This window comes from Cyprinus carpio, chromosome A6 (assembly GCF_018340385.1).
Source record: "Cyprinus carpio isolate SPL01 chromosome A6, ASM1834038v1, whole genome shotgun sequence".
Taxonomy (NCBI): Eukaryota; Metazoa; Chordata; class Actinopteri; order Cypriniformes; family Cyprinidae; genus Cyprinus; species Cyprinus carpio.
In genome coordinates, this window is record NC_056577.1 from 13,508,020 (window position 1) to 13,534,464 (window position 26,445).

The window sequence follows — 26,445 nt, forward strand, 5'->3', positions numbered from 1 at the left end:
ATAAATAAATAATGTCATTTAAAAAAATGCCATCTGTAAATTTGACCATTATAGAATTGGGGTAGTAATTTAGGAGGTGAAAATACTGTGAAATTACAAATGGCATGGGATTTTAAAGCATAACAACTGAAGGTCTATGAAACGTTAGTCAATAAAACATTTTTTTTTTTTTAAACAATGGCACTTAAAGTTTTCAACTAAAATATTATTTCAACCATATAGCCTGTGGATAAACAAAATACATATTTTTCAATGAAAGAACACTTAGAGAGTGTAGGTTGCTTCTTGTGTTTGGATTTGTACTTCAGTATAATGATTTTTTAACTCTCTATTTAACAGCATTAACTTACAATGAAATACGTCTTCCTTCAGGTAGACTGAATGTTTTCCTGGCTTGCTAAATGTTGGGCTCATGATCAATGAGTTGTATTCTCCTCAAACTAATTTTGTAAAATCAAACTTGCTTACGGTGAAGCTGGGTAGGTTAGCACGAGTCACGCTTGCTGTGAAGCGGGAGCAGCTGGAAGAGGATTCCGCTTGGTCTTAAAGCCTTCCCCAAACACCTACGTTCACAAATAACAAAGATTTTCGCAAAAATAATGATTAATTATCAATTGATAATTTGTTATTATTATGGTCTTGTGAAAATAATAGTATGGGCTGCGAGAAAATAATGAATAAAAAGAGTAGAGATCGACCGATATGGGTTTTTCTATAGCCGATGCCGATGTTTAGAGGTCAGGGTCAGCCGATGGCCGATATGTGCTGCCGATTTTTAGGGCCGACATCTTGAAGTTTTCCCCCTCATTTGCATGCTAAAATGTCACAATAATAATAAGTGGATGCACAACATTTCTAAACTTATCATCATTTATTGAGCACTGACTTCAACCATCTCTCGAATGTTAATTTTGTGCACTGCACGGTATTACAAATAAAAAAAAAATATATGGAAACATTTGGATATGTGCAGAACGAGACGTGAGCAACAACCTCCAAATACATCTAGCCAAACCCGCGCTCGCTCGTCCTCGTCTGACTCGCACGCACACACCCACTGTCACGAGCTAATGCACTGTAAATGCCAGATTTTTTTAAACAAATAGGCCTACCGGAATGCAAAAATTCAAAATCGAACATTTTGCAGAACAGGATCAAATAAAGTACTGGTCATTAATACTCGCATAAAATGTTTAAATGTCATGTGAAAAAAGCGGTTTACTGACTGCGCAGCACAGCCACATGCGCCACAGTTACGTTTGGGATAATTTTTTTTTTAATACTATAGTGTCATTTGAAAACATTGCAATTGCGTTTTAAAATACAACAACGAGCACCACGAAACCATTTAAAGAGGCGCATTCAGCGGTCTCCTTGACAGAAAACAATCAACAAACTAAAATGATCTCAAATGTACAGCACGCTCCCTTCATTTTATCAAATGATCATAATCACATATTCATTTTACAGTCCTGCTACTAGCATTTTATTCAGACTAAAACCCCTTTAATTCAGATGAGAAAGCTTTTTTTCCGAGTGGCTTTTGCACATAATAATACCGCTGCAGACGCATTTTGCAGCATTAAGCTTATTCATTGATTGTTAATTTAAATGACGATCGATCATGGAAATGATCAAATATTGACATCCCTAAATGCAAATGAGTTGGATGGAAACCTGGCTATTGTCTGCATCAAACCATGCTTCCGAACAAATGTCATTCACCGTTCTGTGCTGCTCCAGGACAGCTGTCTCTCCGAGCACGGTGCTGTCTGTGATCGGGGCGGAGTAACGTAGCCCTCAATAACGCTGCAGTGTTTGTGAGAACTGCCACCTACTCCACCTCATTTACAGAGTGAAATTCTCTGACTACCTTTATCTCCCAGGACTGTTGTTGAATCTTCCAAAAGTTTTGGCTTGGGGTCCTTCACATGCAGCAGCAGCACTTTCCACCGCACCAATAACACGGGGCTGCCCGCCGACGTGCCTGAATTTAAATCGGCACGACTAAACACGGATATCGTATTATATATTAAAAAATGACAAATATCGGCCCGATATATCGGCCGACCGATATATCGGTCGACCTCTAAAAAAGAGTATGGCTGATGTGAGTGCAGGCATGTTTTAACCCAGTAACATGACAACACACCCTTCCTCGCAGCCAAAAACAGATCGTCTGGAAGGGGTTGGGGTTTTTTCGGCTAGTTCTGTATAGCTTGTGGGGGTCGAGATAAAGGTGTGAATTTCTTGCTCTTTCATATGGACAGTGTCTTATGAGGGTTTCAAACTTGCAGAGCAGTTTGCAAAGTAGGAGAAATGCCTCGTCATTTTGGTTTTAGAACAACTTTGAAAAAAGGTTTTGATCCACTTCAAATGTTGACTACTGTATAGCGTAATATAGTTAATTAGTTATTATAACTTAATTTCAGAGGAAGTTGCCTTAACTCAAAAAAAGAAAAAAAAAGAAAGATGCAAACTGTTGCATTAATTTTATTTGTTGCGTCCACACTATTTTTTAGAGTGTGAAATATAAATTCTGTCAGAATGTAGCCTATTTATTACCAATATATTGAACCATCTGTTTATGTTTTTCTAAATCCCAAACCAGACATCAGTAAAGTATGCATCTATGAACATGTTTTATAGGCTGTTTTATATTTGGGAAATACACATGCGTTTTTTTTTTTTTTTTTGTATTTACAATGCACAAACCAGAAGCAAGAATATCTGCAGAGAAGGGTTGGCCATTCTCAAAACATAAAATATCAATTTTATTTCAATTTTCGTTTTTGTGTTTCAGAGAAATAATCAGTGTTAAGACATCTCTCCATTACTGACCGTTCTGAAAGCAGAATTTATGCAAACGCCTATAAAATGCTTTAAAAACTTTAACAGAGATGTCTAGAGGGTATTTAATAGGTCTGCCCCTACGTAAAATTTTTCTAGTTACTAGTCGTTCATTTGTCATTATTCAACTAATCACATGTTTATATTAAATTTATATCTATAATCCATAATGAGCCTTAATATATTCCGCGCCTCTGCCACGAGGCACAGGCATAAGTAGCTTAATAATTGTGAAAAAGGAGACATTTTAATTATTTATTAATAAACAAATGTTTTCTTGTCGGCTGCAAGATGAAATTCACAGTGCTGGCTCTCTCCACATGTACGCGCCTTTAAAGAGAAATGCAACCCTCACAGATTGCATAATGCTTTCCTTTTGAATTGATTCGCTTAAAAGCAGACATTTCAAGCTTTCTGTAGATGTGTTTCTCATGTATGTGAGACACCACAATTTTAAGTTAATTCATTATCAGGAAAATATAAAAGTGATCGAGAGGGCGCCTCCCTGTCATGCATGCAAATTTATAATTTTCACTAAAACACTTGCCTATGAATAATAATTCACATTTTGCATATGCATTACAAAGTAAATTGCAAAGTACATGCAATTATCCTAAATAAAACCAAACAAGATTTGTAATGAAGATAAAATATGTAGACAAATAAGAATAAATGCTGCGCGTGCACTCATCATCAAACGCCGCGCAAATCATGCACTCTGTTATTTTATACACCTCATATAAATGCACCTGCAATTTATTTATTTATTTATTTATTTTTTACTTTACTTAAATTATATGAAAGCAAGTAAAGAAGGCTCCCTTTAAAATCACTGAAGTTGTCAAATAATGAAGCTCTTATTTACATCGTGTACATTTTGTTGATTATAATGAGAGAACGTGAGTTTAAACATGAGGACGATTTATTAATCAGTCCATTCTTTAGAGTTTCAGTGATTTAGCTAAATCGTGCAGGTTTAGTTTATTCGTTTCTTGTTTTAAGTAGGCCTAAATAATGGGAGCAAAATTATACAGTGCCTCACGTTTTACTAAAATAAAGAAAATAATTTATAAAACACGCAACAATTTCTTAATCAGTGTACAGACAGATATCTATTTCCCAAGAAGTTATCTGTCAAAATAAAGGACAGGTAACGAATAACAAAGTAGTGCGTGACAAAAAAACATGCTGTTTTATTGAAGGAATTTTAAAATATAAATTAAAATATAGGCCTAATATGTGAGAATATTGACATTTTGCATATAAATCCATGCAGCCTAGCTCACTAAAACAGGCTACCAGTTTTAATGCTCCGATGCAAAGTAAACCACAATTTCTTTAAAATAATATAACACATAATTCATATTATATAAATAATACTGCACACCTATTAAATGTGTCAAATCTAAAATATGATGTAATACTGTGCAGCTGAGAGAAAATATAAGCACAGGATCATAGGCTTGGCATTTATCCTGCTTGAATTCGTTCTAAGAAACGCACATAACTTCATAAGTACTAAACATTCATCTGTGAATATTAAATATTTTAACTACAGTGTTTTTCTTTCATTTTCCCTGACTGCAGCCGTCAAATGTAACACATCGGTGAGGCAAAGCTGATGGCTATTAGCGAAAATGTGCTTTGATCTGCTTGTTTGATAACTTGTGGTTAAGGCGCCACTTACTGGTCAAAAGCTGCAAATGCACTTTGCAGACGTGGCGACAGCGGCACTGGCAGCGGTAGAACCATCATTTTGTTTGGCCACCTACTGTATACACTGTAAAGTTTTAGGAGTAACTACCGCATTTAAATACGGGTCTGAATCCCCTAAATTATGTGTATGTGTATGGAACAGAGCTTACTATCGAAACTGCAATGACTGACACCATTGTAACAATAGCTGAATAAACATGTAAGTACAGTTTCATCCACAAGTTTATGAGTCTCACATTATCCCATTTAGACCCCATAAATAATGTGCATCATAGAGGGGAAACAGGACAGTGCTGTCCTGTGCATCTTAACTGTTGCTCCACTCAAATAAATATAACAGTGTTGAAAGTAGCACACAATGTGTACATTCTTCAGAGAAATGAACATGCAAGTGGTTTACTTATAGTTTATTAAGCTAGATATAGGAAATATTTTTACTTCTGCGGTTTCTTTGGCTGATTTATAATGGATGTTAATGGGTGAATCTTTATTTATTTATTTATTGTCATTTTGAAAGAAGCTTATTTTTCTATTGTAGGTTAAAGTTTAAGATTAGTTCTTATATTTGCTATAAGTATTTACTATGGCCCTAGATGTTTGAATAGGTTTTATCATCCTCATGACTTTACATAGGACAAGTGGTTTGGAGTAGTCTAAGTTCTCTCTAAATTATTAGACAGAACTGTTAACAGCTCTGATAGGCTAGATCCGGGTGACTGCAGTGACCATCTGGTCTAGATCTGGATGAATACAGTGACCTCAGAATAAGAGTGAAACAGACAAATATTAGCGTCGATGCCATTTTTCTTATGATGTAGCAAGTACATTGAGTGTTATTGGAAGTGTTCCCAGTTCTGATTTACCTAATTAATGCAGCCTAACAATCCTTTAACAGATTTGAATTATAGAAATGTGATAGCCGGATTAAAGAGATAGTCTAGTCTAGTTTTAAAATGATAAAGTGTGCGTCTCAATCACCTCCCTAGTTCGTTAGTCAGGGAACTGATCAGGGAGTTGGCCATTTTAAGGGCTGTCTCAATTGCGAAATCCTTCCAGTGCACTGGAATGTTCACTCCCTGAAAAATCCCACAATGCATCGCAAAAACTAGGGAGCATCGGTGCTCACTATGTTCCCTTACCGGAAATTAAAGTGTTTTTTTAATTTTTTAATTTTTTTTTTATTTCAGCATAAACACATCGCTAGACAGGTATTGAACACATATAGTTAATATTTATAATTAATATTCTGCTGAAATGTTGTAGGAACATGTAACAGAAACAATGTGTTTAAAGTGAGTAAAAAAAGAGAGTGGGGAAGTCATGGCCTAGTGGTTAGAGAGTTTAACTCCTAACCCTGAGGTTGTAGGTTCAAGACTCGGGCCAGCAATAACACGACTGAGGTGCCCTTGACCGAACCTCCAACTGCTCCCTGCATAAATGGCTGCCCACTGCTCCGGGTGTGTATTCACGGTGTGTGTGTGTGTGTGTTCACTGCTGTGTGTGTGCACTTTGGATGGGTTAAATGCAGCGCACGAATTCCGAGTATGGGTCACCATACTTGGCTGTATGTCACGTCACTTTCCCTTTCAAAAATATCAAAAAGAGATGCCTGTTGTTGATTAATTCCAACGGTGACATTCTACAATGTTGTCTGTTGCATGTAGTCATATCGCTGGAAATTGAGTAATCACTCTCCCAGTGTGCAGTGAGCTAGGGTACTTACCAGTGACCAGATTCTTGTACAAGATATACTGAATCACGAGCTTGGGAGCTAGGGAGCTGACCCAGAGTGTATATGCCCACCGAACAAAATTAGGTAGATTGCTCCAGAGTTTGGGTTTTGGGTTTCCAAATAGGAAAAGGATCTGCCACCCACAGTTGATTTTGATATTCTAGGTATTATCAAATGGCCAGAGTTTTGAGATTGCAGAGGACATGAAGGACTATAATGCGACAATAGTTCGCTCAAGTACTGAGGAGCTAAATCATTAAGGGCTTTATAATTAATTAGCAAGATTTTAAAATGTTTACAATGTTTAATAGGGAGCCAGTGCAGTGTTGACAGAACCGGGCTAATGTGGTCATTCTTCCTGGTTTTAGTAAGAACTCTAGCTGTTGCATTTTGGACCAGCTGGAGTTTGTTTATTAAGCATGCAGAGCAACCACCCAATAAAGCATTACTATAATCTAACATTTTAAACAAGTTATATGTGAAAAATACTACAATAAGAAATTGCCATCTAAATATATTTGTTTATTTTAAAGATTAATTTTTTATAGCAAGTTTAAATTTTGTTTTCATATTTATTCATTTTGATTTTAGTAAATATTATGTAAAATAAAATTTCATATCAGCAAGGGTTATGGATTTGTTTTTGATATCTTTCAGTTAAATAGTTTGATTTCATATATATTGGCTTTATATCAGCTAAGATGCTTCTACAACTGCATCAGCCATATAAAAAAAAATCCATTCGGTTGGAATGGATGGGATTATATTTTTCATGAAATGTTAAAAAACTAAATTCTTTACATGTGTTTTTCTTTCTTTCTTTCTTTCTTTCTTTCTTTCTTTCTTTCTTTCTTTCTTTCTTTCTTTCTTTTAGTTTTAACAATCTGGAGATTCTACAGCCATTATATAACTCCATTAATTCGCAAAATACACTTTGGAAAATGTAATGTAAAGACATATGATAGAAATGTTTCAGTTTGTAAAGCATACAAATGGATGTACAAAATAAAGTAAATTTTGAGGGGCACTGCTGCTCAGGCTCTGATCCATCAGTTGCCCGGAACTCTCATACTTTTTCTCTCAGCCAGTGGGCCATCCTTATTGATGATCCATATTTTTACAATTTCCATTCAAGTATTCCTCTTTTTTCCCCCAGGCCTTTTCAGCCTTTTCCCCCTTTTGAAATAATCAGTACATCCGTAAAGGATTTACTGATCTTGTTTTCTTTGAGGCTTTACATCTGGTGAAATATTAATTACAAAAATTATTTCCTAATGGAAAATAAACTGCACAGCTTCAATGATCCTGTAAAATTTTGTGAGTATTTACAGTGTCTGAAAAGCCGATGTCTGAAAATCAGTCAGAAGCATGGTGGGTTTAAGGAAGAGGAAAGCATCAGCATTGATACTGCAAGAAACTGATCTGCAGCTAGAATTTAGAGAATTTACCTGCATGTAAATGAGTTTGTCCTCAGGCCAGAGTTTTGAATGCAAGGTGAATCTCTCTGTTTGTGTTTCCTCAGAGGGGGAATTATTTCCATTTATGGATCCATAACCGTATCTACATGCTTTAAAGCACTGAGGAAAATCAGACACTGTGATTTTTCTTCTGTGACGAATGAATAATTTCATAGGATTTAGTATAATAATCAGAAATGAGAAACCCAGTAAACCCAGCAGACTGAGTGAGGAGAAAGGGACCCAGATGAAGTTTTAATTGTTGTCCAATAAGTGTCAGCATAGAAATATAAATGAATACTAAGACCTTAATACATCAAAAGTGGAATGAAAAAGTGAAATGAACTGTAAATACCTGTTGACTCCAGAAGTGAAACAAAGCTAAAAAGCATTCACATGATTGAGAAAGAGAGTTTAATTCACATGATTGAGGAAGAGTTTAACTCACCTGCGATTCCTTCATTTATTGCATATTATAACTTGTTGTTGATGTAAAGTCGATTTAGACATTTTGATTTCTGAGGTTTTTTGTTTTTATTTCTCAAGATGTATTCTTTTATGCTCCACACAAGAAATAAACTCTTGACTTTCTATTAGGGATGCATCGAATGTTTGGCAACCAAAATCATTCGGCCGAAAATAGACCAAAAAAAAAAAAAAAATTAAACAAAAGAAAGCCAAATAAGCGAAAATGACGTGACGTGATTAAATAGCAACCAGTGTAGAGTGAGTGGCGTGCACTCTTTATAATGCAACAAACATGTCAGCAGTGTGGAACCATTTAAAACTGTCTGAGAAAGACGCAATCATTACGAGCACAGACAGCGAGAGACTGTTTAATACTGCATTGCATGTCTTCGATGAGAAGAGGAAGGGGTGATTGTTTGCTGGTTACACTGCAAAAAATGATTTTTTCTAGCTTATATCCTTTGTCTTGTTTCCAGCCAAAATATCTAGACAAGTTTCTAGATTTTCTAGACAAGTAAAAATTATTCTTGTTTTTGGAATGAAAAAAAAAGTCAAAATTAAGTGTTCAAGATCAAGAAAAATAATCTGCCAATGGGGTAAGCAAAAAAATCTAAGCTAGTGTACTGTATGATGATTGAAATTGCAAAATGGCCTTAAACACTTAGGTAAATAAACTGCAGAACGTTATGTTTTCTAATGCACTCACTATTTGCATGTATTCTGACAGCTATGCACAGACTGCTTGTTAACCAGGGTTCAAAGTCCAAAGCGCAAGGAAAGTCTGTGCTGAAACAGTGTTACTCGTCAGTTACTTTTTTTTATGAATTTTTACAAGGCATGTGACAATGCGATACGTGCATTTATAAATCTGCTTTTGTCAACAAAAAGAAGCACTGAGGTCTTCCTGCGCGTTTCCGCCAAAAATAAAAGTTGAGAAAAAGCAATAACTCCATCAACATTCATAAATCTTAGTATTGTAATTGTACTGTTATGTAAAATAAAATAAAAAGTAAGACAATAATAATTATAATAATAATTACAACAGCTCTGTTAATACATTTATTATAACATTCACACGTAGTGTTCAGATTGGGATCTGTAATATATTCTAACATCTTTAAGTCTCTTCGGCTCAGCAAGGCTGCTTTTATTTGTACAGTAAAAAATACATCTGATTCAAGAAGGCGGTCTGATGGGCAAAAAATATTTTACTAAAATTTTACTAACTTGTTCATTTTGTCCTCGGCAAAATAGCCAGTACCATTGGGCTAAAGGTCAACAGCAAGAAAACTAAAGTCATGAAGAAAAATGCATACGTTAGTACTCCTGTCTACATAGATAGAACACCCTTGGAGGATGTGCAGGAGTTTGTCTACCTGGGCAGTAAAATGACAGCAGATGGTGACTGAGATGCTGAAGTGACTGCCAGAATCAGAATAGCCCTGCAATGGACAAAACAAGGAAAAAGAAACCGCGGGCGACCCGAAAGGAAAATGGTGAAGAACAGTTGAGAAAGAGCTGAAAAGCAGACTAAGAGAGAGAGATTCATTTTAAGATAAATTGTGCTTTGTTGGTATAATGTCTGCTAGAATGTAAAAAATATATATTATGTTAAATATTTTTAAATTGTTGTTTTTTAATAGATTTTTTCTTTGAAAAGCAAGACAAAACGGTGAAAAGCACATTTTGGAATTTTAATTTATGCAATGGTGAAATAAATTGGCAAAATACATGGGGGGTTTATTTTGTTCGGTTTTGGCTTCGGCCATGAATTTTGGTGCATCCCTGCTTTCTATATTACTCAGGAGTCACTTCAAGAGGAGATCACTTTGCACAAAATAAATATTTAGAAGAATGTTAGTAACAGTTTTGTTTTCCATTGGCTTCCGTTCTTTGGACAGCAAAAACACAAATATCAAAATATCTTTGTTTATGTTCCTCCTCACAAGAAAGAAAAGCATGGCTTTCTGTATTTCTGAGAAGGAGTCACTTTAAGAAGGGCTCACTTTTCTTCCAGTAGTCGTCTCTACTTTGAGGTTTTTCAGCAGTTCACCTACATGAGGAGGCACACAGACTGAAAAACACATGCCTCTTTTGTGTTTCTGCTGTGGTGCATCAGGTTAGTGGAGTCCCTGCTGTGTACCCATGACTCACTGACCTTCCCCTAACCACAGGGGCTCATTACCATCATCTGTACAGGAAGTTTATTTCCATGTTTGATTGTTTGCATAAGGGGACTGAAGAAGACCATACACCTTACCCAGTTCACTGTTATTTATAAAGGTATGTGGCATAATTTCTGCTACACTTGTGGCACCAAACTTAATACCAAAATATGCCATTACATCTGCTAATAAAGTCTGCCATTGTCCATCAAGTCCTACCAAGACTCACATCATTGGTTGACCCAGAAGTTGACATGTTGGGTTGCTACAGGTCAGAATAAGTATGTTGTATCATTTTTACATAAATTTATCTGTTATGCTTAATGCTCTTTGTTACTCTGAAGGACAGTTTGCCAAAAAGGGAGAGAATATTGGTGTTTTCAATGTTTTTAGTATTAGTCTACAAACCCGATTCCAAAAAAGTTGGGACACTGTACAAATTGTGAATAAAAACAAAATGCAATGATGTGGAAGTTTCAAATTTCAATATTTTATTCAGAATACAACATAGATGACATATCAAACGTTTAAACTGAGAAAATGTATCATTTTAAGGGAAAAATAAGTTGATTTTAAATTTCATGGCATCAACACATCTCAAAAAAAGTTGGGACAAGGCCATGTTTACCACTGTGTGGCATCCCCTCTTCTTTTTATAACAGTCTGCAAAACGTCTGGGGACTGAGGAGACAAGTTGCTCAGGTTTAGGAATAGGAATGTTGTCTCATTCTTGTCTAATACAGGCTTCTAGTTGCTCAACTGTCTTAGGTCTTCTTTGTCGCATCTTCCTCTTTATGATGCGCCAAATCTTTTCTATGGGTGAAAGACCTGGACTGCAGGCTGGCCATTTTAGTACCCAGATCCTCCTCCTACGCAGCCATGATGTTGTAATTGATGCAGTATGTGGTCTGGCATTGTCATGTTGGAAAATGCAAGGTCTTCCATGAAAGAGACGACGTCTGGACGGGAGCATATGTTGTTCTAGAACTCGGATATACCTTTCAGCATTGATGGTGCCTTTCCAGATGTGTAAGCTGCCCATGCCACACGCACTCATGCAACCCCATACCATCAGAGATGCAGGCTTCTGAACTGAGCGCTGATAACAACTTGGGTTGTCCTTGTCCTCTTTAGTCCGGATGACATGGCGTCCCAGTTTTCCAAAAAGAACTTCAAATTTTGATTCGTCTGACCACATAACAGTTTTTCACTTTGCCACAGTCCATTTTAAATGAGCCTTGGCCCAGAGAAAACTCCTGCGCTTCTGGATCATGTTTAGATATGGCTTCTTTTTTGACCTATAGAGTTTTAGCCGGCAACGGCGAATGGCACGGTGGAGTGTGTTCACCGACAATGTTTTCTGGAAGTATTTCTGAGCCCATGTTGTGATTTCCATTACAGTAGCATTCCTGTATGTGATGCAGTGCCGGTACTCTGCCCATCTTGACTTCTGAGAGACACTGCCACTCTGAGAGGCTCTTTTTATACCCAATCATGTTGCCAATTGACATATTGGTACTCCAGCTGTTCCTTATATGTACATTTAACTTTTCCGGCCTCTTATTGCTACTAGGGCTGTGCGATATGGACCTATCACGATTTTTTGATCAATTTTGCGATTTCGATTTTAATCACGATTTTGACACACACAGACATGCTTTAGTCATAAATGCATTCAGTATAAATTTGAAACATATTTCTAAAAGAAAACCAATTAGAGCTTTATCAAAAAGTTGTAACATGCCTCTAGAACAGACATAAGTCAAAATAATCACTAAGTAAAGATGTCAAACAAAATGTCTAGACACATGGCAAAATAAATAAAATAAAATAAAACCCGTGTCCAGGGCTTTTTTTTTTTTTTTGCCATGCATTGGTCAAAGAGCTCATTGTAGCAGTGCCTCAGGTGCTGAAATATATTTATTGCCCAAGGTTCACACGTACTCCGTCTGCAGTGCGTATACAGTATGTGTATGCGGTGCAGAAGCAGCAGCGAAAGCGCATTATTGTAACGCGAAAGCACATTAAAATAATGCGCGAGCGCGAATCTTTCCACTCGCAGCAGATTTCCTTTGCTTTGTCACAAAACCAGACACGCATGCTCAGATACACGCACTTAAAACATGTCTCCTCTCACTCACTTACTCACTCACAACTCTCTCTATGCTCATGTGCTAGATATTCGTTCTTTTCGCACCTTTCGATTTCTAACCTTTTCTGTTCACATCTTTTACCGCGTGCAGTGTGAAGCTCTGATCCATTAACATGGGCTCGGAAAAAAAAACGCATCACAGACAGAGTGTGAACCTGGAGTTAGGTATATGCCCAGTCTGTTCTGTTCTCGCGCTCCACTTTCGCGCTGCATTCTGATTGGATCGGATAGCATACTGCGGGAGGTCGGGACTGCGGAAAATCGTGCTATAAAGCGATTTAGAAATCGCGCACGCTCAAATCGTGATTTTATTACGATTTCGATTAATCGCACAGCCCTAATTGCTACCTGTTCCAACTTTTTTGGAATGTGTAGCTCTCATAAAATCCCAAATGAGCCAATATTTGGCATGACAGTTCAAAATATCTCACTTTCAACATTTGATATGTTATCTATATTCTATTGTGAATAAAATACAAGTTTATGAGATTTGTAAATTATTCCATTTCTTTTTTTACTCACAATTTGTACAGTGTCCCAACTTTTTTGGAATCGGGTTTGTATATCATTAAATTAGTTTTAATAATATTCCTGAGTAAATGACAGCAGAAGCAGAATTGTTATTAATTTTATTCTAGTGTTCTGATACCCCTTGCCTTGCTTGCTTATTTTGTCTCTTTGCTTCTGATGTGCTTGTCTCAAATAATTATTGCTTGCATCTGTATTTATGAATACTTTCAGTTTGCCAACATAAATTAGGTTATCAGTTTGGGTATTTTGGGTGGGGAATCCCCTTAATGGTGTGTGACACTGTTTCGTTGAGAAAGAGAAACCACTTTGTTTTTGCCTTCCAAATGAAGACATGACTAGAAATCATGTTTATATCACGTTTATAATGGGTTTTATGTTTATGTCTCGTCGCTCCGGCCGGACAAGGCATCACAATATGTTAAGAGGCATAACATTTCCGTCAGAAGCTTGAGGCATTCGGCCAATCACAATGCGCTGGATAGCTGGCCAATCATAGCACACCTTGCTTTTCAGAGCGATGAGCCTATTAAAAATCGACACGTTTCAGAAGGCGGGGCATAGAGGAGAAACAATATTGTACAGTATGTGGAAAATAGTGTTTTTTTTTTTTTTTTTTGACCTTAAACCGCATATACACATTTCATGTTCTTTTTAGCAGCATCATAATCACCCCTATAACTCTCTGACTGCAGGTGACACTTATGGAACAGCAGCAATGCAACATTTCCTTGTTTACTGCTGTAAAAAAAGCAGTGCTGTGCTTTTAAATACTACATTGATATGCATTCTATACATTATATGCATTACAAGATGAAAAGAAAATGTCATCTAAACTTTTCTGAAGACAATTAGTTCCCCTCAGAGATACATTCATTTAAACCCCCACCCCAATTCAGTATTTAGGATTTTCCAATAATTCATGCATTGTGAACAGTGAAATTGCTCTGTTTTGCAATTCAACCGCAGTTTGAACAGTTAATATGGTTTTTACGTCACTCTAGATCAGGGGTGTGAAACTCAGTTCCTGGAGGGCCAGAGCCCTGCAGAGTTTAGATTCAAACCTAATTAAATAAACATGTAAATATTTAACAACTTTGCTGTCTTTCTACTCATCTTTATCCTCCTTATCGCCTGCTCAAGAATTTGCTGGCTTCTGCTGCACATCATCTCATAAATGAACATGTAAGTGCTTACTTCAGTGGACTCTGTGTTTTCTTCAGTCTGAGAGCATGCCTCATGCCATCTTGTTATCATTCTTTTGTGCATGCAGGTCAGTTCAGGATCATCATTCGTGCACACTGGAATCTCATATTGGACGCATTTAAAAATTATAATGTGAGCAGCCATACAAAAAATCAGATCTGAGCAATAAATCAGAATTGAGGACTAATGCTTGCAGTGTGAACATAGCCATAGTTCTGGACTCTCTGTCCAGAAACAGTAATGTATCCTTTCATTGTTAAGAGTGCTACATGACCCTGGGTCTGAATTGACTTTTTGGCAACTCTCTCTGTTCATGGGCATTTAAAATAAATCAATATCGTGCACACACAAACACACAAAAATGTAGGGCTGGGTACCGAGTAAGATACTTTTTAGGTACCGACCGAATTGCCTCGATACTATCGAGTATCGAAAAATGACATGTTTTTCAGTTCCAGATTTCAATACCTAAGGAGTTAACTCGTCAACGTAAGTGCTCAAACAAGTATATAGGAAATGCACAACAACACACATAAAGTCACTCACAAACTCTACACACACGAGACGCATGGAACTCGGCACATACTCATATGAGACGCGAGCACACACAAACTCTCCGCGCACATATTCATATGAGACACGAGCACACACACATAATACCTTAAAGATGTGGAAAAGTCGATCAAAAGTGTGGGTACATTTCTCCAGGCTCGATGCCAACAGCGCGCGTTGCGGTATTTGCGGTAATAATTGCTGCAAAGACCGGTACCACGACAAATATGATGAAGACCTTGACAGTGCACGGAGTAAACATAAGAGCAGAAAGTTGCCCATCTTCGACTGGTAAATGAAGAGATACCTTGTTGATCACTCTGACAGTGTTTATATTGCAATAAATAATAACCTACTGAATGTACACTGCCGTTCAAAAATGTGTTGATTAGTCAGAATTTTTTTCAATAAGGATGCATTAAAGTTATCAAAGGTGACATTAAAACATGAGTTACGTTACAAAATATTTCGTTTTTAAATAATTGCTGTTCTTTTTATTTTTTATTCATCAAAGAATCATGAAAAAAATTTATCTAGTTTCCAAAATATTAAGCAGCGAACTGTTTTCATATTTCTGAAGGGTCATGTGACACTGAAGTAATGATTTTGACAATTCAGCTTTGACATCACAGGAATAAATTACATTTTGAAATATATTCAAATAAGATTTTAAATTGTAATACTATTTCACAATATTACAAGTTTTACTGTATTTTTTTATTAAAATAAATTCAGCTTTGGTGAGCATGAGCTATTTATAAAAAAAATTTGTTCCTTTGTGCTTTTTTTGTTCGTTTGTGCACTGGCTAAGGAGCATGAGTCAAACTGAAAAAATAAAACCAAAGTTTTTCTGAGGTAATGTGTTCTGTAATCTTGTTAAAATGGATTTCATAAAATTGGTATCGAAAAAAGTATCGTTAGGAACCGGTATCGAAACTGAGGTACCGAAATTGGCACCGGATCGAAAGATTTTGAACAATACCCAGCCCTACAAAAATGCAATAAAATATTGTTATTTATGAAGTTTAGCACATCTGTCAGTACTTAACATTCCTCATTTATCTGAAATATAAATAAGATACTAAAATTGTTATATATACAGTGATACTGTCTTTCAGTTTAATGATGACACTATGGTGTAAAAAAAAAAAAAAAAAACATTTCGCTGAATGATATTAATCACAATTATGATACGATACGTATCCCGATATAAATGTCATGAAACAATATGTATCACAATACGGGGCTGCACTAAATTTAAATTTAACAGCTTTTTATTAAACAATGCATACTATAGGGCCACTTCTAACTATAGGCAGGGCAGGCAGTTAAAGGGATAGTTCACCCAAAAATGAAAACTCTGTCATTAATTACTCACGTCGTTCCAAACTCATAAGACCTTCGTTCATCTTCAGAACACAAATTAAGATATTTTTGATGAAATCAGAGATCTCTGACCCTCCATAGACAGCAATGCAACTGTAATGTTCCCAGGTCCAGAAACATAGTAAGGACATTGTTAAAACAGTCCATGTGACATCACTGGTGCAACTTCAGTTTTGCAAAGCTACGAGAATACTTTTGGTTTTAAATGTTATTCTTGTATTCATATTAAGTGCACTCCATTGCTCCATACATGCTGCAAAATCGATACAGAAGCAGCTGCATCGATACCTGTATTGAAAAGTAGTATGTGACAATACATCGTCATATTGATGAATCAGACACGGCCCTGTGACACTGAATGACATATGGTTTTGTAACTTAGGTTGAAATTGAACATTTAAGAGCAATAAACTCACTTTGCTGCAGCACCACAGGGTCTTCAAGGTCCTTTTTGATGATTTCAGACTGTGAAATGACTGTCCATTTTTTTTATCTAAATTTTTGATTAGTTGGTAAGTTGTGTGGCTCATTTTAATCGAGAACACCTACTCTAAATAAATATATTTTGTGAAGTTACAGACCAAAACATTGTGCAAAAGTCTTGTATATACTGTTAACGTGTGCCAGCAGTTAGTTTTCAGACAAATACATCATATAGTTTAGTCTCTAAATGAAACAAATATGCTTTATGTATTTTACTAGTTGAGGCCTTTTCAACGATATATGGATACAAGTCTATATCTATAGTATGTACAATGCTTTTACAGATCACAGTTTCAAGTAAAACTATCTTTTTTTTCACACTGTGAAAATGGAGCATGTCTAATATGTCATCAAAATTAAAATCACTTAAGATGGCCATATTCCTTATGTTCACTGAATCCAAGCTTCTTCTTTCTTAGAAAACGAAACATATTTTGTGTTGGTTAAGCAAGTACTTTTTAAGTACATGATGATAACATGGCAAAGTTGGTTTAAGAGGTTAAGGTAAAAGATTAATCGATTTATTGATTGTTAATTTAAATGATGATCGATCATGAGAATCTGTGTAAATTGACAGTCCTAGTTGGCATCCAGATTTGAACTCTCGGATCTGCACATATATGAGCAGTACAGCTCAGTGTGTTAGAATATGCGCATCTAGGTAAACAGCTTTGTGTGTTTGAATCTGCACACCAGAGTTTATTTAAATGAACTGTAGGTCCAGAGTGAGTAGAGTGCCATGTACGTTGTTGTGGTAATTTATTACACAGTGACAAGAAATATAGTGACACAGTAAAACCTGATATTTCACCTCACTTTTGTTGGCCAGGAGTTTTTATGCTGTGTGGTTTATATTTACTCTTGATCTAATTCTAACAGTAGCTGACTCGACTCGCTCTATACTATAACCAACAGAATGCTGATCAGCAGCACCTTGAAGATGTTCAACACATGGATCAAGTTCTCACCTGTCACACAGAGACATGAATTACTGTCATTTAGGTGTTGTGCTGTACCTTAGGAGTACCTCTGTGTGGAATTTGGTTGAGTTCAATCAGCCATAATGAGTGACAGCATCCTCAAGTGTAACATTTTTATGAATGTGTTTGAGATGCTTGCTTACTAAATCAACTTTTGTTATTTACTAACCCTCAAGTCATTTTAGATGTGCATGACAGCAACTGTAAATTTCTAAAAATTACAGAAAACAGCATAAAACTAGCCCATGCAACTTGTATGCTAAATTTCACATCTTTGAAGCCATGTCTGAGGAATGGAACTAAATTTAAGTCCATATTTGATGAGAATCTTGACTACACAACTGCTCTTGAGGCTCCAGGGACATGGTACACTGAAAGAAAAATGTATACATTTTAAATGCGTCAATCATGTGCAACTTGAGAGCAAAATTAGCAGCTCCAACCAACCCCTTTTCAGTGACCAAATTTCTTAAACCTCTTTTTATAGTAACTCAGTCAACATTACATTCACACCGGCGTTTGTAGGAAGCCCAAACCATTAATAATAATAATAATAACAACAACAACAACAACAATAATAATAATAGTTTTATATTATCATTAACTCTAAGACAAAAATATATTATTGCATTTACATTCAATTAGGAAATGGGTAGCACAAATGCACTGTAAAGGAAAAAAAACATTTATATTAATTATTACACTTTACAAAAGTAAAATTACAGCTATACTTACATCTTAATTTCCTCACAAGCTTTAAACTCTGGGGTTTTTATTTTGGAGAAAACTGAAGGGAAACTTTGTTTCATGTTTACAACATTACAAATCTTATGAAATGCTGTAAAGTTCTGTCCACTAAAATGCTTTTAGACATGTTATGAATAATTGCTCTTTCTTCATCTCAGCACATTTCAGAGTAATTTAAAGTAATAAGAGTTATCTTTTTGTCCCTATTTGTTCCTCTAGATGAAAACAGTGAGTGTGGCTCTAGTTTTATGTCTCAATGTTGGCGTGGACCCTCCTGATGTAGTCAAGACCTCACCCTGCGCCAGACTAGAGTGCTGGATAGGTGAGTTCCTCCAAACATCCACCAATCCATCCAGAAATTTTGTAACTTCCTTCATTTACATGTTCAGAGATGATCTGAACTTAAAACGTAAAACATTCTTTATTCCATAAATATCTGTTGCAGTTATGTGGTATGGTAAGGTGGAATAAAGATTGTTTCATGTACATGATATTGTGTAATAAGGAAGGACATACTAAACAAATCTGAAGCAAGCAATGGTTTTGGAAGTATGGTGATGGATACATTTTTACATTGTAGTCGGCATTGATTTTTGTTTGATTTAATACACATTGGCTTTCTTTTATGATTTATAATAAACTAGTTAAATTAACCCTTGCCTTAGAGGAAACATGATCAACATCTTTGTTATGTAGTTATGATGTGTATGCAGTGCAGTAATATGTTTAAAAATCCATACAGAATTGATTTTGTGTTTGTTTATGCCAGGTTTTATTCTAGGATGGCTTTTGTACTTATAGGAATTCTAGGAAGTCTCTTTAGATAAAATTTGGCATTCTCTATAAAATAATATTGTGTTAGTGTATAGTATACTCTATAATAATATATAATAACATAATAGTGTGATAATGTGTTACTGTACTGTATACTGTAAATGTGTATTTTCTCTATCTTTCTTATTTTCTAGACCCTCTGTCCATGAGTCCACAGAAAGCCCTGGAGACGATAGGGTCCAATCTACAGAAACAGTATGAGAACTGGCAGCCAAGGGTAAGAGCTGTCCTCTCTGCTGTAACCTTGTGTAACACAAACACATTCTTACAAGAGGTAAAATGAGTTATGTAAAAACAAAACAAAAAACAGACAAACAAAAAAAAAACTACATACATAAAAAAAAAAAATAATAAAGGCTATTTGCTATGCATGTTTGCACCACAGTGAATGTATTGCCACTGGTGCATCAGATTCATAGAAAAATATGAAGCATCAAATAATTAGGACATATGGTGGTGTCCTTGATTTTGGTGAGTAACTAAAGAAATGTTAATTATTTAGCTATTTAATTAATGGTTTCATCATTTTGCACTTTTGAAAAGCCTGAACACAGGCAAAATAAACCACACCCAAACAACAGTACAACTGACAGGTTGCACTTCTTAAAATCACATGCTAATACACAGTCTAGCAACTTTCGCTGTAATAGCAAAATATATTATAGGGATAGCTCACACTTAAATTTTAATTTTGTCATAATTACCTCCCACTTATCTTGTTCCAGGAATTGCACTTGCAGTAATTTTATTAAAATAATTTATATTTATCAAACAGAAAATGATAAATGAAAAGATGACATAATAAAAAGAAAAAAAATATCATAATAAGTTTAGTTTAAAGGGATTATGCATTGAGAAATCTAAATTTCCCTGAACATTACTGTAATAAGCTGAAAGGTTAAAATATTTGTGATTAATTATGAATATTTACATCAGCAGTACACATGAAACTGATACAGCAGAATTCATGTTAACGTTAGCTAACCTGTGAGCATGAGAGTGATAGAGTCAGCTGACTGCTACCTAAGCGAATCATCAATTTCTTTAGATAGCTTATATTAAAACCTCTGTTCAGTGAAGTTTAATGATCGATATTTGCATTACCTTAGATGTTGAATGGGCATCCAGATGCAGTTTTGACTGAAGTCTTGATGTGTTATTCTGGAATGAGAGAGATGCTGTAGTGAGAGAGAGGTAGTGGTGAAGTTGCATCAGATTCTTCTTAAGGTGAAGCAAAGAATGACATGCTACGAAATTGCATCATTTAACACTGTACAAGTCTGTCACCACAATTCGGGGTTAACACCACAAAAGCGGTGCTAATATCAGCAGGGGAGTAAAACTTTGATATCAACCAATTAGGGACTGTTCCTAGAGACACAAATTTGGGCATTTTCTTTTGATTTTACAGATTGATTCATCAGTGAGGAGGGTTTAGCTGCCATGATTTGACTCTTGTATACATCATTGTTTTTTAGTACATCACTGTACTATAAAAACATACTGTATGTTTGAGAACTCAAAACTGCTCACACTGAAAATTCCAGAAAGAAAAAGTTCACTTTAAATACCCAGATGATGCACTTAAATTATTTAAAAAATAAAAATAAATTACTGTGGAATGTTGGACACTTCATGCTAGTGTTGTCAAAAGACCCGGTACTTCGGTACCAAGTCGATACTAAAAAAAAAGAAAATGTTACGGTACCAGTTTTTTTTAAGTATCAGTGGTACCGGGTACCCGGTCAACCCAGTTCTTGGTGCAGTATCCAAAAGGTGCACAGATGCGCTCTTTTCATAAAAGCACTGAGATGAGGCGACCTCAAAAGGAGGAAACACACCAAAAACTGTATGTGGATGACATGATGGTATTTACTATTTTTACACACCAGAGGTTTTTTAGTGAATTGTGCATCTAAAATATACTTGTTAGAGAATGTACAAATGGTTAACATTGTGTCATATCAGCCAGAAAAGCAGTCCTGGGCTTTTTTTATTACTATAATTTTTTAGCAAACTTTGTTGTTACTCTTGGCTTTAAAATTCAAAATCCCTTTAAAATTAAATATGTTCACAGTTTGGATTAAATGAAAGTATAGTCAAATTTTTTAATTAGTGTGTTTTTGTGTTTTGCTTTGGTACTGAAATTGCTACCAAGAACCATGGATTTTCACTGGTATTGGTACCACATACTGAAATTTTGGTACCGTGACAACACTACTTCATGCACTCAACTGTCACAACTTTCGTGTGTCACAGAGTGGTAGGGTATGCCAGACTCTTGTTATGAAGGACAAAATAACCGTATAAAATTTATACACTACACGGTTGAGTACATAGTGCATAAATACATAGGATATAAGTGCATAGTGTAAAGTGCATCATTTGGGATGCAAGCTTCCAAACCAACCCATTTTATACTTCCTTGTCTTTATGAAGTCATTCGGATGAATGCATCAGCACAAAACTGCCTGCACAGACACGGATCAGTGCCTACTTCATCATCACCTCATTGCCTCTAACCATAAAATCTTGTCATGTTGTGGACAAGAAATATGTCAGACTACAAGTTGCTTCCCGACCATTCATTGCATGCCATATTTAAAGATGCGTATGATGTCATCGAGAAGGTGGAACTAGCGACTGACTTCTGGAAAAAAAAAAAAAAAAAAAGTGTGAACATTGCTGAAGCACTTCCTCTATCGTTCACCAGCATTTTTCTTTTTTTTTGTTCTAGCAACTAATTAATAGCTAAAATTTGGTCCTTAAAATAAAGTGTTACCAAACTAGCATGGCACACGTGATAGCCTGGGTTACTTTTAAGTCAAGTCAAGTCACCTTTATTTATATAGCGCTTTAAATAAAAAAGATTGCGTCAAAGCAACTGAACAACATTAATTAGGAAAACAGTGTGTCAATAATACAAAATGACAGTTAAAGGCAGTTCATCATTGAATTCAGTGATGTCATCATGCAGCTCAATTCAGTTTAAATAGTATCTGTGCAATAATTTGCAATCAAGTCAACGATATCGCTGTAAATGAAGTGTCCCCAACTAAGCAAGCCAGAGGCGACAGCGGCAAGGAACCAAAACTCCATCGGTGACAGAATGGAGAAAAAACCTTGGGAGAAACCATGCTCAGTCGGGGGGCTGGTTCTCCTCTGACCAGACGAAACCAGCAGTTCAATTCCAGGCTGCAGCAAAGTCAGATTGTGCAGAAGAATCATCTGTTTCCTGTGGTCTTGTTCCAGTGGTCGTCTGAGACAAGGTCTTTACAGGGGATCTGTCTCTGGGGCTCTAGTTGTCCGGAATAAGAGAGAAACAGACTAATTTTAGCGTAGATGCCATTCTTCTAATGATGTAGCAAGTACAGGTGTTATGGGAAGTGTTCCCGGTTTACCTAATTAATGCAGCCTAAAAATCCTTTAACGGATTTGGATATTTGAAGCGTATTAGTATTAGAGATGGGTCTTTAATCTAGATTTAAACTGCAAGAGTGTGTCTGCCTCCCGAACAATGTTAGGTAGGTTATTTCAGAGTTTGGGCGCTAAATAGGAGAAGGATCTGCCGCCCGCAGTTGACTTTGAGGTATTATCAAATTGCCAGAGTTTTGAGAACGGAGCGGACGTGGAGGACTATAATGTAACAAGAGCTTGTTCAAATACTGAGGTGCTAAACCATTCAGGGCTTTATAAGTAATAAGCAAAATTTTAAAATCTATATGATGCTTGATAGGAAGCCAGTGCAGTGTTGACAGAACCGGGCTAATATGATCATACTTCCTGGTTCTAGTAAGAACTCTAGCTGCTGCATTTTGGACTAACTCGAGTTTGTTTACTCGTGCAGCGTGCAGAACAACCACCCAATAAAGCATTACAATAATCTAACCTTGAGGTCATAAACGCATGGATTAATATTTCTGCATTTGACATTGAGAGCATAGGCCGTAATTTAGATATATTTTTGAGATGGAAAAATGCAGTTTTACAAATGCTAGAAACGTGGCTTTCTAAGGAAAGGTTGCAAATAGCACACCTAGGTTCCTAACTGATGACGAAGAATTGACAGAGCAGCCATCAAGTCTTAGACAGCGTTCTAGGTTATTACATGCAGAGCTTTTAGGTCCTATAATTAATACCTCTGTTTTTTCTGAATTTAGCAAGATAGAAATTACACGTCATCCAGTTTTTTATATCGACTATGCATTCCATTAGTTTTTCAAATTGGTATGTTTCGCCGGGCCGCGAAGAAATATAGAGCTGAGTATCATCAGCATAACAGTGAAAGCCAACACAGTGTTTCCTGATGATATTTCCCAAGGGTAACATGTAAAGCATGAAGAGTAAAGGCCTTAGTACTGAGTCTTGAGGTACTCCATACTGCACTTGTGATCGATATGATACCTTTGCATTCACTGCTACGAATTGATGGCGGTCATATAAGTACGATTTAAACCATGCAAATGCACGTCCATTAATGCCAACAAAGTGTTCTAGTCTATGCAAAAGAATGGTGTGGTCAATAGTATCGAACGCAGCACTAAGATCCAATAGCACTAATAGAGAGATACAACCACGATCAGATGATAAGAGCAGGTCATTTGTAACGCTAAGGAAAGCAGTCTCAGTACTATGATACGGTCTAAATCCTGACTGGAAATCCTCACAGATGCCATTTTTCTCTAAGAAGGAATATTATTGTGAGGAATAGCACTATAGAATATAAATGTAATTTTAAGGTAAGCTACCCACAGGTGAAACAATTTAGGAGACTTTGATCACATGGATTACTACAGCAGTGGTTCCCAACCTTTTTCAACTCGCGGCCCACACAACCAAACACATATGTTTGCGCGACCCACTGCAAAAAAATAAAAAATAAAAAATAAAATTAACTGCCCCCGCTAATGTTGGGTTAATAACTTAGTACTCAGAAGCTAGATTGTTGTATTTATTGAATGAACTAGGGCTGTGCGATATGGACAAAAATAAATAAATAAACCTATCGCGATTTTCTTTGATCAATTTTGCGATTTCGATTTTAATCACAATTTTGACACACAGATATGCTTTACAGTCATAAATGCATTCAGGATGAATTTGAAACATTTCCAAAAGAAAACCAATTAGAGCTTTATCAAAATTGTAACGTCTCTAGAACAGACATTAGTCAAAATAATCACTATAGTAAAGATGTAACAATTTATGGCAAAAAAATATAAATAAATAAATTCTGAGTCCAGGGACATTTTTCCTTTTTTGCCATACATTGTTTATAGAGCTCATTAATAGTAGCGGTGCCTCAGGTGTTGAAATTTATTTGTTATACATTATACAGGTTCACACGTAGGCCTACTCCATTTGCAGTGCGTTATATAGTATGTGTATGCAGTGCAGAAGCAGCAGCGAGAGCGCGTTATTGTAACGCAAAAGCACATTAAATTAATGCACGAGCACGAATCTCTCTGCTCGCACCAGATTTCCTTTGCTCTGTAACAAAACCAGACGTGCTTGCTCAGATACACGCTCCTCTTGCCCGGAGAGAATGAGCGCACGCACTTAAAACGTGTCTCCTCTCACTTAAACTGCGTCCTGTGCACTCACAACTCTCTCTATGCTCATGTGCTAGATATTAATTATTTTTGCACGTTTTTATTTCTAGCCTTTTACCGCGTGCAGTGTGAACGCTCTGATCCGTTAACATGAGCTCGGAAAAAAGGCGCATTACAGACAGTGTGTGAACCTGGAGTTACGTAGGCATATGCCCAGTCTTTTCTGTTCTCGCGCTAGGAGCGTTGCATTCTGATTAGATAGTGATTTAGAAATCGCGCACGCTCAAATCGTCATTTTATGACGATTTCTATCGCACAGCCCTAGAATGAACTGGCAATGAACAGAAAATAACTTGATCTTATTTAATTATATATATGAAATGGTGTTATTATGTTATGACTTAGACATTTTACATATATTAACAATATTATTTATTTTAATAGTAATTGGCGGCCCACCTGCAATACCGCGGCCCACAGGTTGAAAACCACTGTACTACAGTATAGACTGTATTTTTGCTGTTATTGAAAGTGTTTTGAAAATGATATTGGTTACATCAAATCTGCATGAAAACTACCTTTGGAAATAGTCAAGTCAAGTCACCTTTATTTATATAGCGCTTTATAAAATACAAAATGTGTCAAAGCAGCTTTAAACAGGAAAAATGGGTAACACTTTATTTTAACCCTCTGAAGTCGATTAACGCAGATACGCGTTTTGAGGCATTTTCTCCTGATAACCCGATAAGAACTTAAATTACACTTTCAGTTTTGATCGTACAGATAAGAGCAATACATCAATCGAATCTGTAAAGGGTCTACTTTTATATTTATCCACACATAATAACAACAAAACTTTGTGCATTTATAAAATAAAGAAAACAAACAAGGTGCGCTTTCTGCAGCCTCGATCTGCGGTGATCTTCATTCGGAAACGCATCATTAAAATGAACTGTAACTCAGTGAATACTCAACGAAGAGACATGAGAGATATATCTATAGAAAGCTTGACATGTCTACTTTTAAACTAAGCAAGTGCTACCAAAAACAAATATTCTGTGATAAAGTAATCCATATGAAAACAACGCGATGTCCGTCTTTCACATCTCCCTTCATTATATCTAAATGCGACCACGCCCACGCGCCGAGCGTGCTATTGAGATTATAATCTTGAAGCTGGCTTGGGTAACCACCCTCATCAGAGCAAACAAAGCAACGAGACTGTACTTCACGTTTTTTAAATGTTACTGTTCGCTTCACGCTGAGAGGAATAAGACATAATTCAACTCAAGAAGACCGCTGAGAGGAATAAGATTTGGATAACCTCAGAAAGAAGAATGAAGCCGCTTGACCCAGCAGAGATCATAAACATGAGTATGTCTTTTTTATTATTAATCTACTTGTTTTAGTTTTCATATAACTTGTACACATTTTACTAGTTAGACTCTTTCCAAACTATAATTCCTGACTAAATGTATAATCAGGTGAAACATTATGAAGTTTGATTTACATCATCTCAATGTTTCACGATGCCAGGATGTTTTTTTTGTTTTTTGTTTTATGTTCTATAACATAGACAGCAATATGATATAAAAGTAATATGAGTTATAATGTTGCTAGCTTAATGTCAGTGATTA

General features: G+C 36.1%; 1 protein-coding gene across 7 annotated transcripts in view; it reads left to right on the forward strand.

Annotated features, from left to right (window-relative positions):
• The window catches only part of LOC109080016 (regulatory-associated protein of mTOR), a 229,024-nt gene that overhangs the window by 18,477 nt on the left and 184,102 nt on the right, over window positions 1-26,445 (forward strand). For all 7 annotated transcript variants that reach the window (XM_042758119.1, XM_042758118.1, XM_042758121.1 and 4 more), the window contains 2 exons: window positions 18,642-18,744; window positions 19,391-19,473. In XM_042758119.1, coding sequence (XP_042614053.1) covers window positions 18,642-18,744; window positions 19,391-19,473 — 186 coding nt within the window. The remainder of the gene's footprint in view (window positions 1-18,641; window positions 18,745-19,390; window positions 19,474-26,445) is intronic.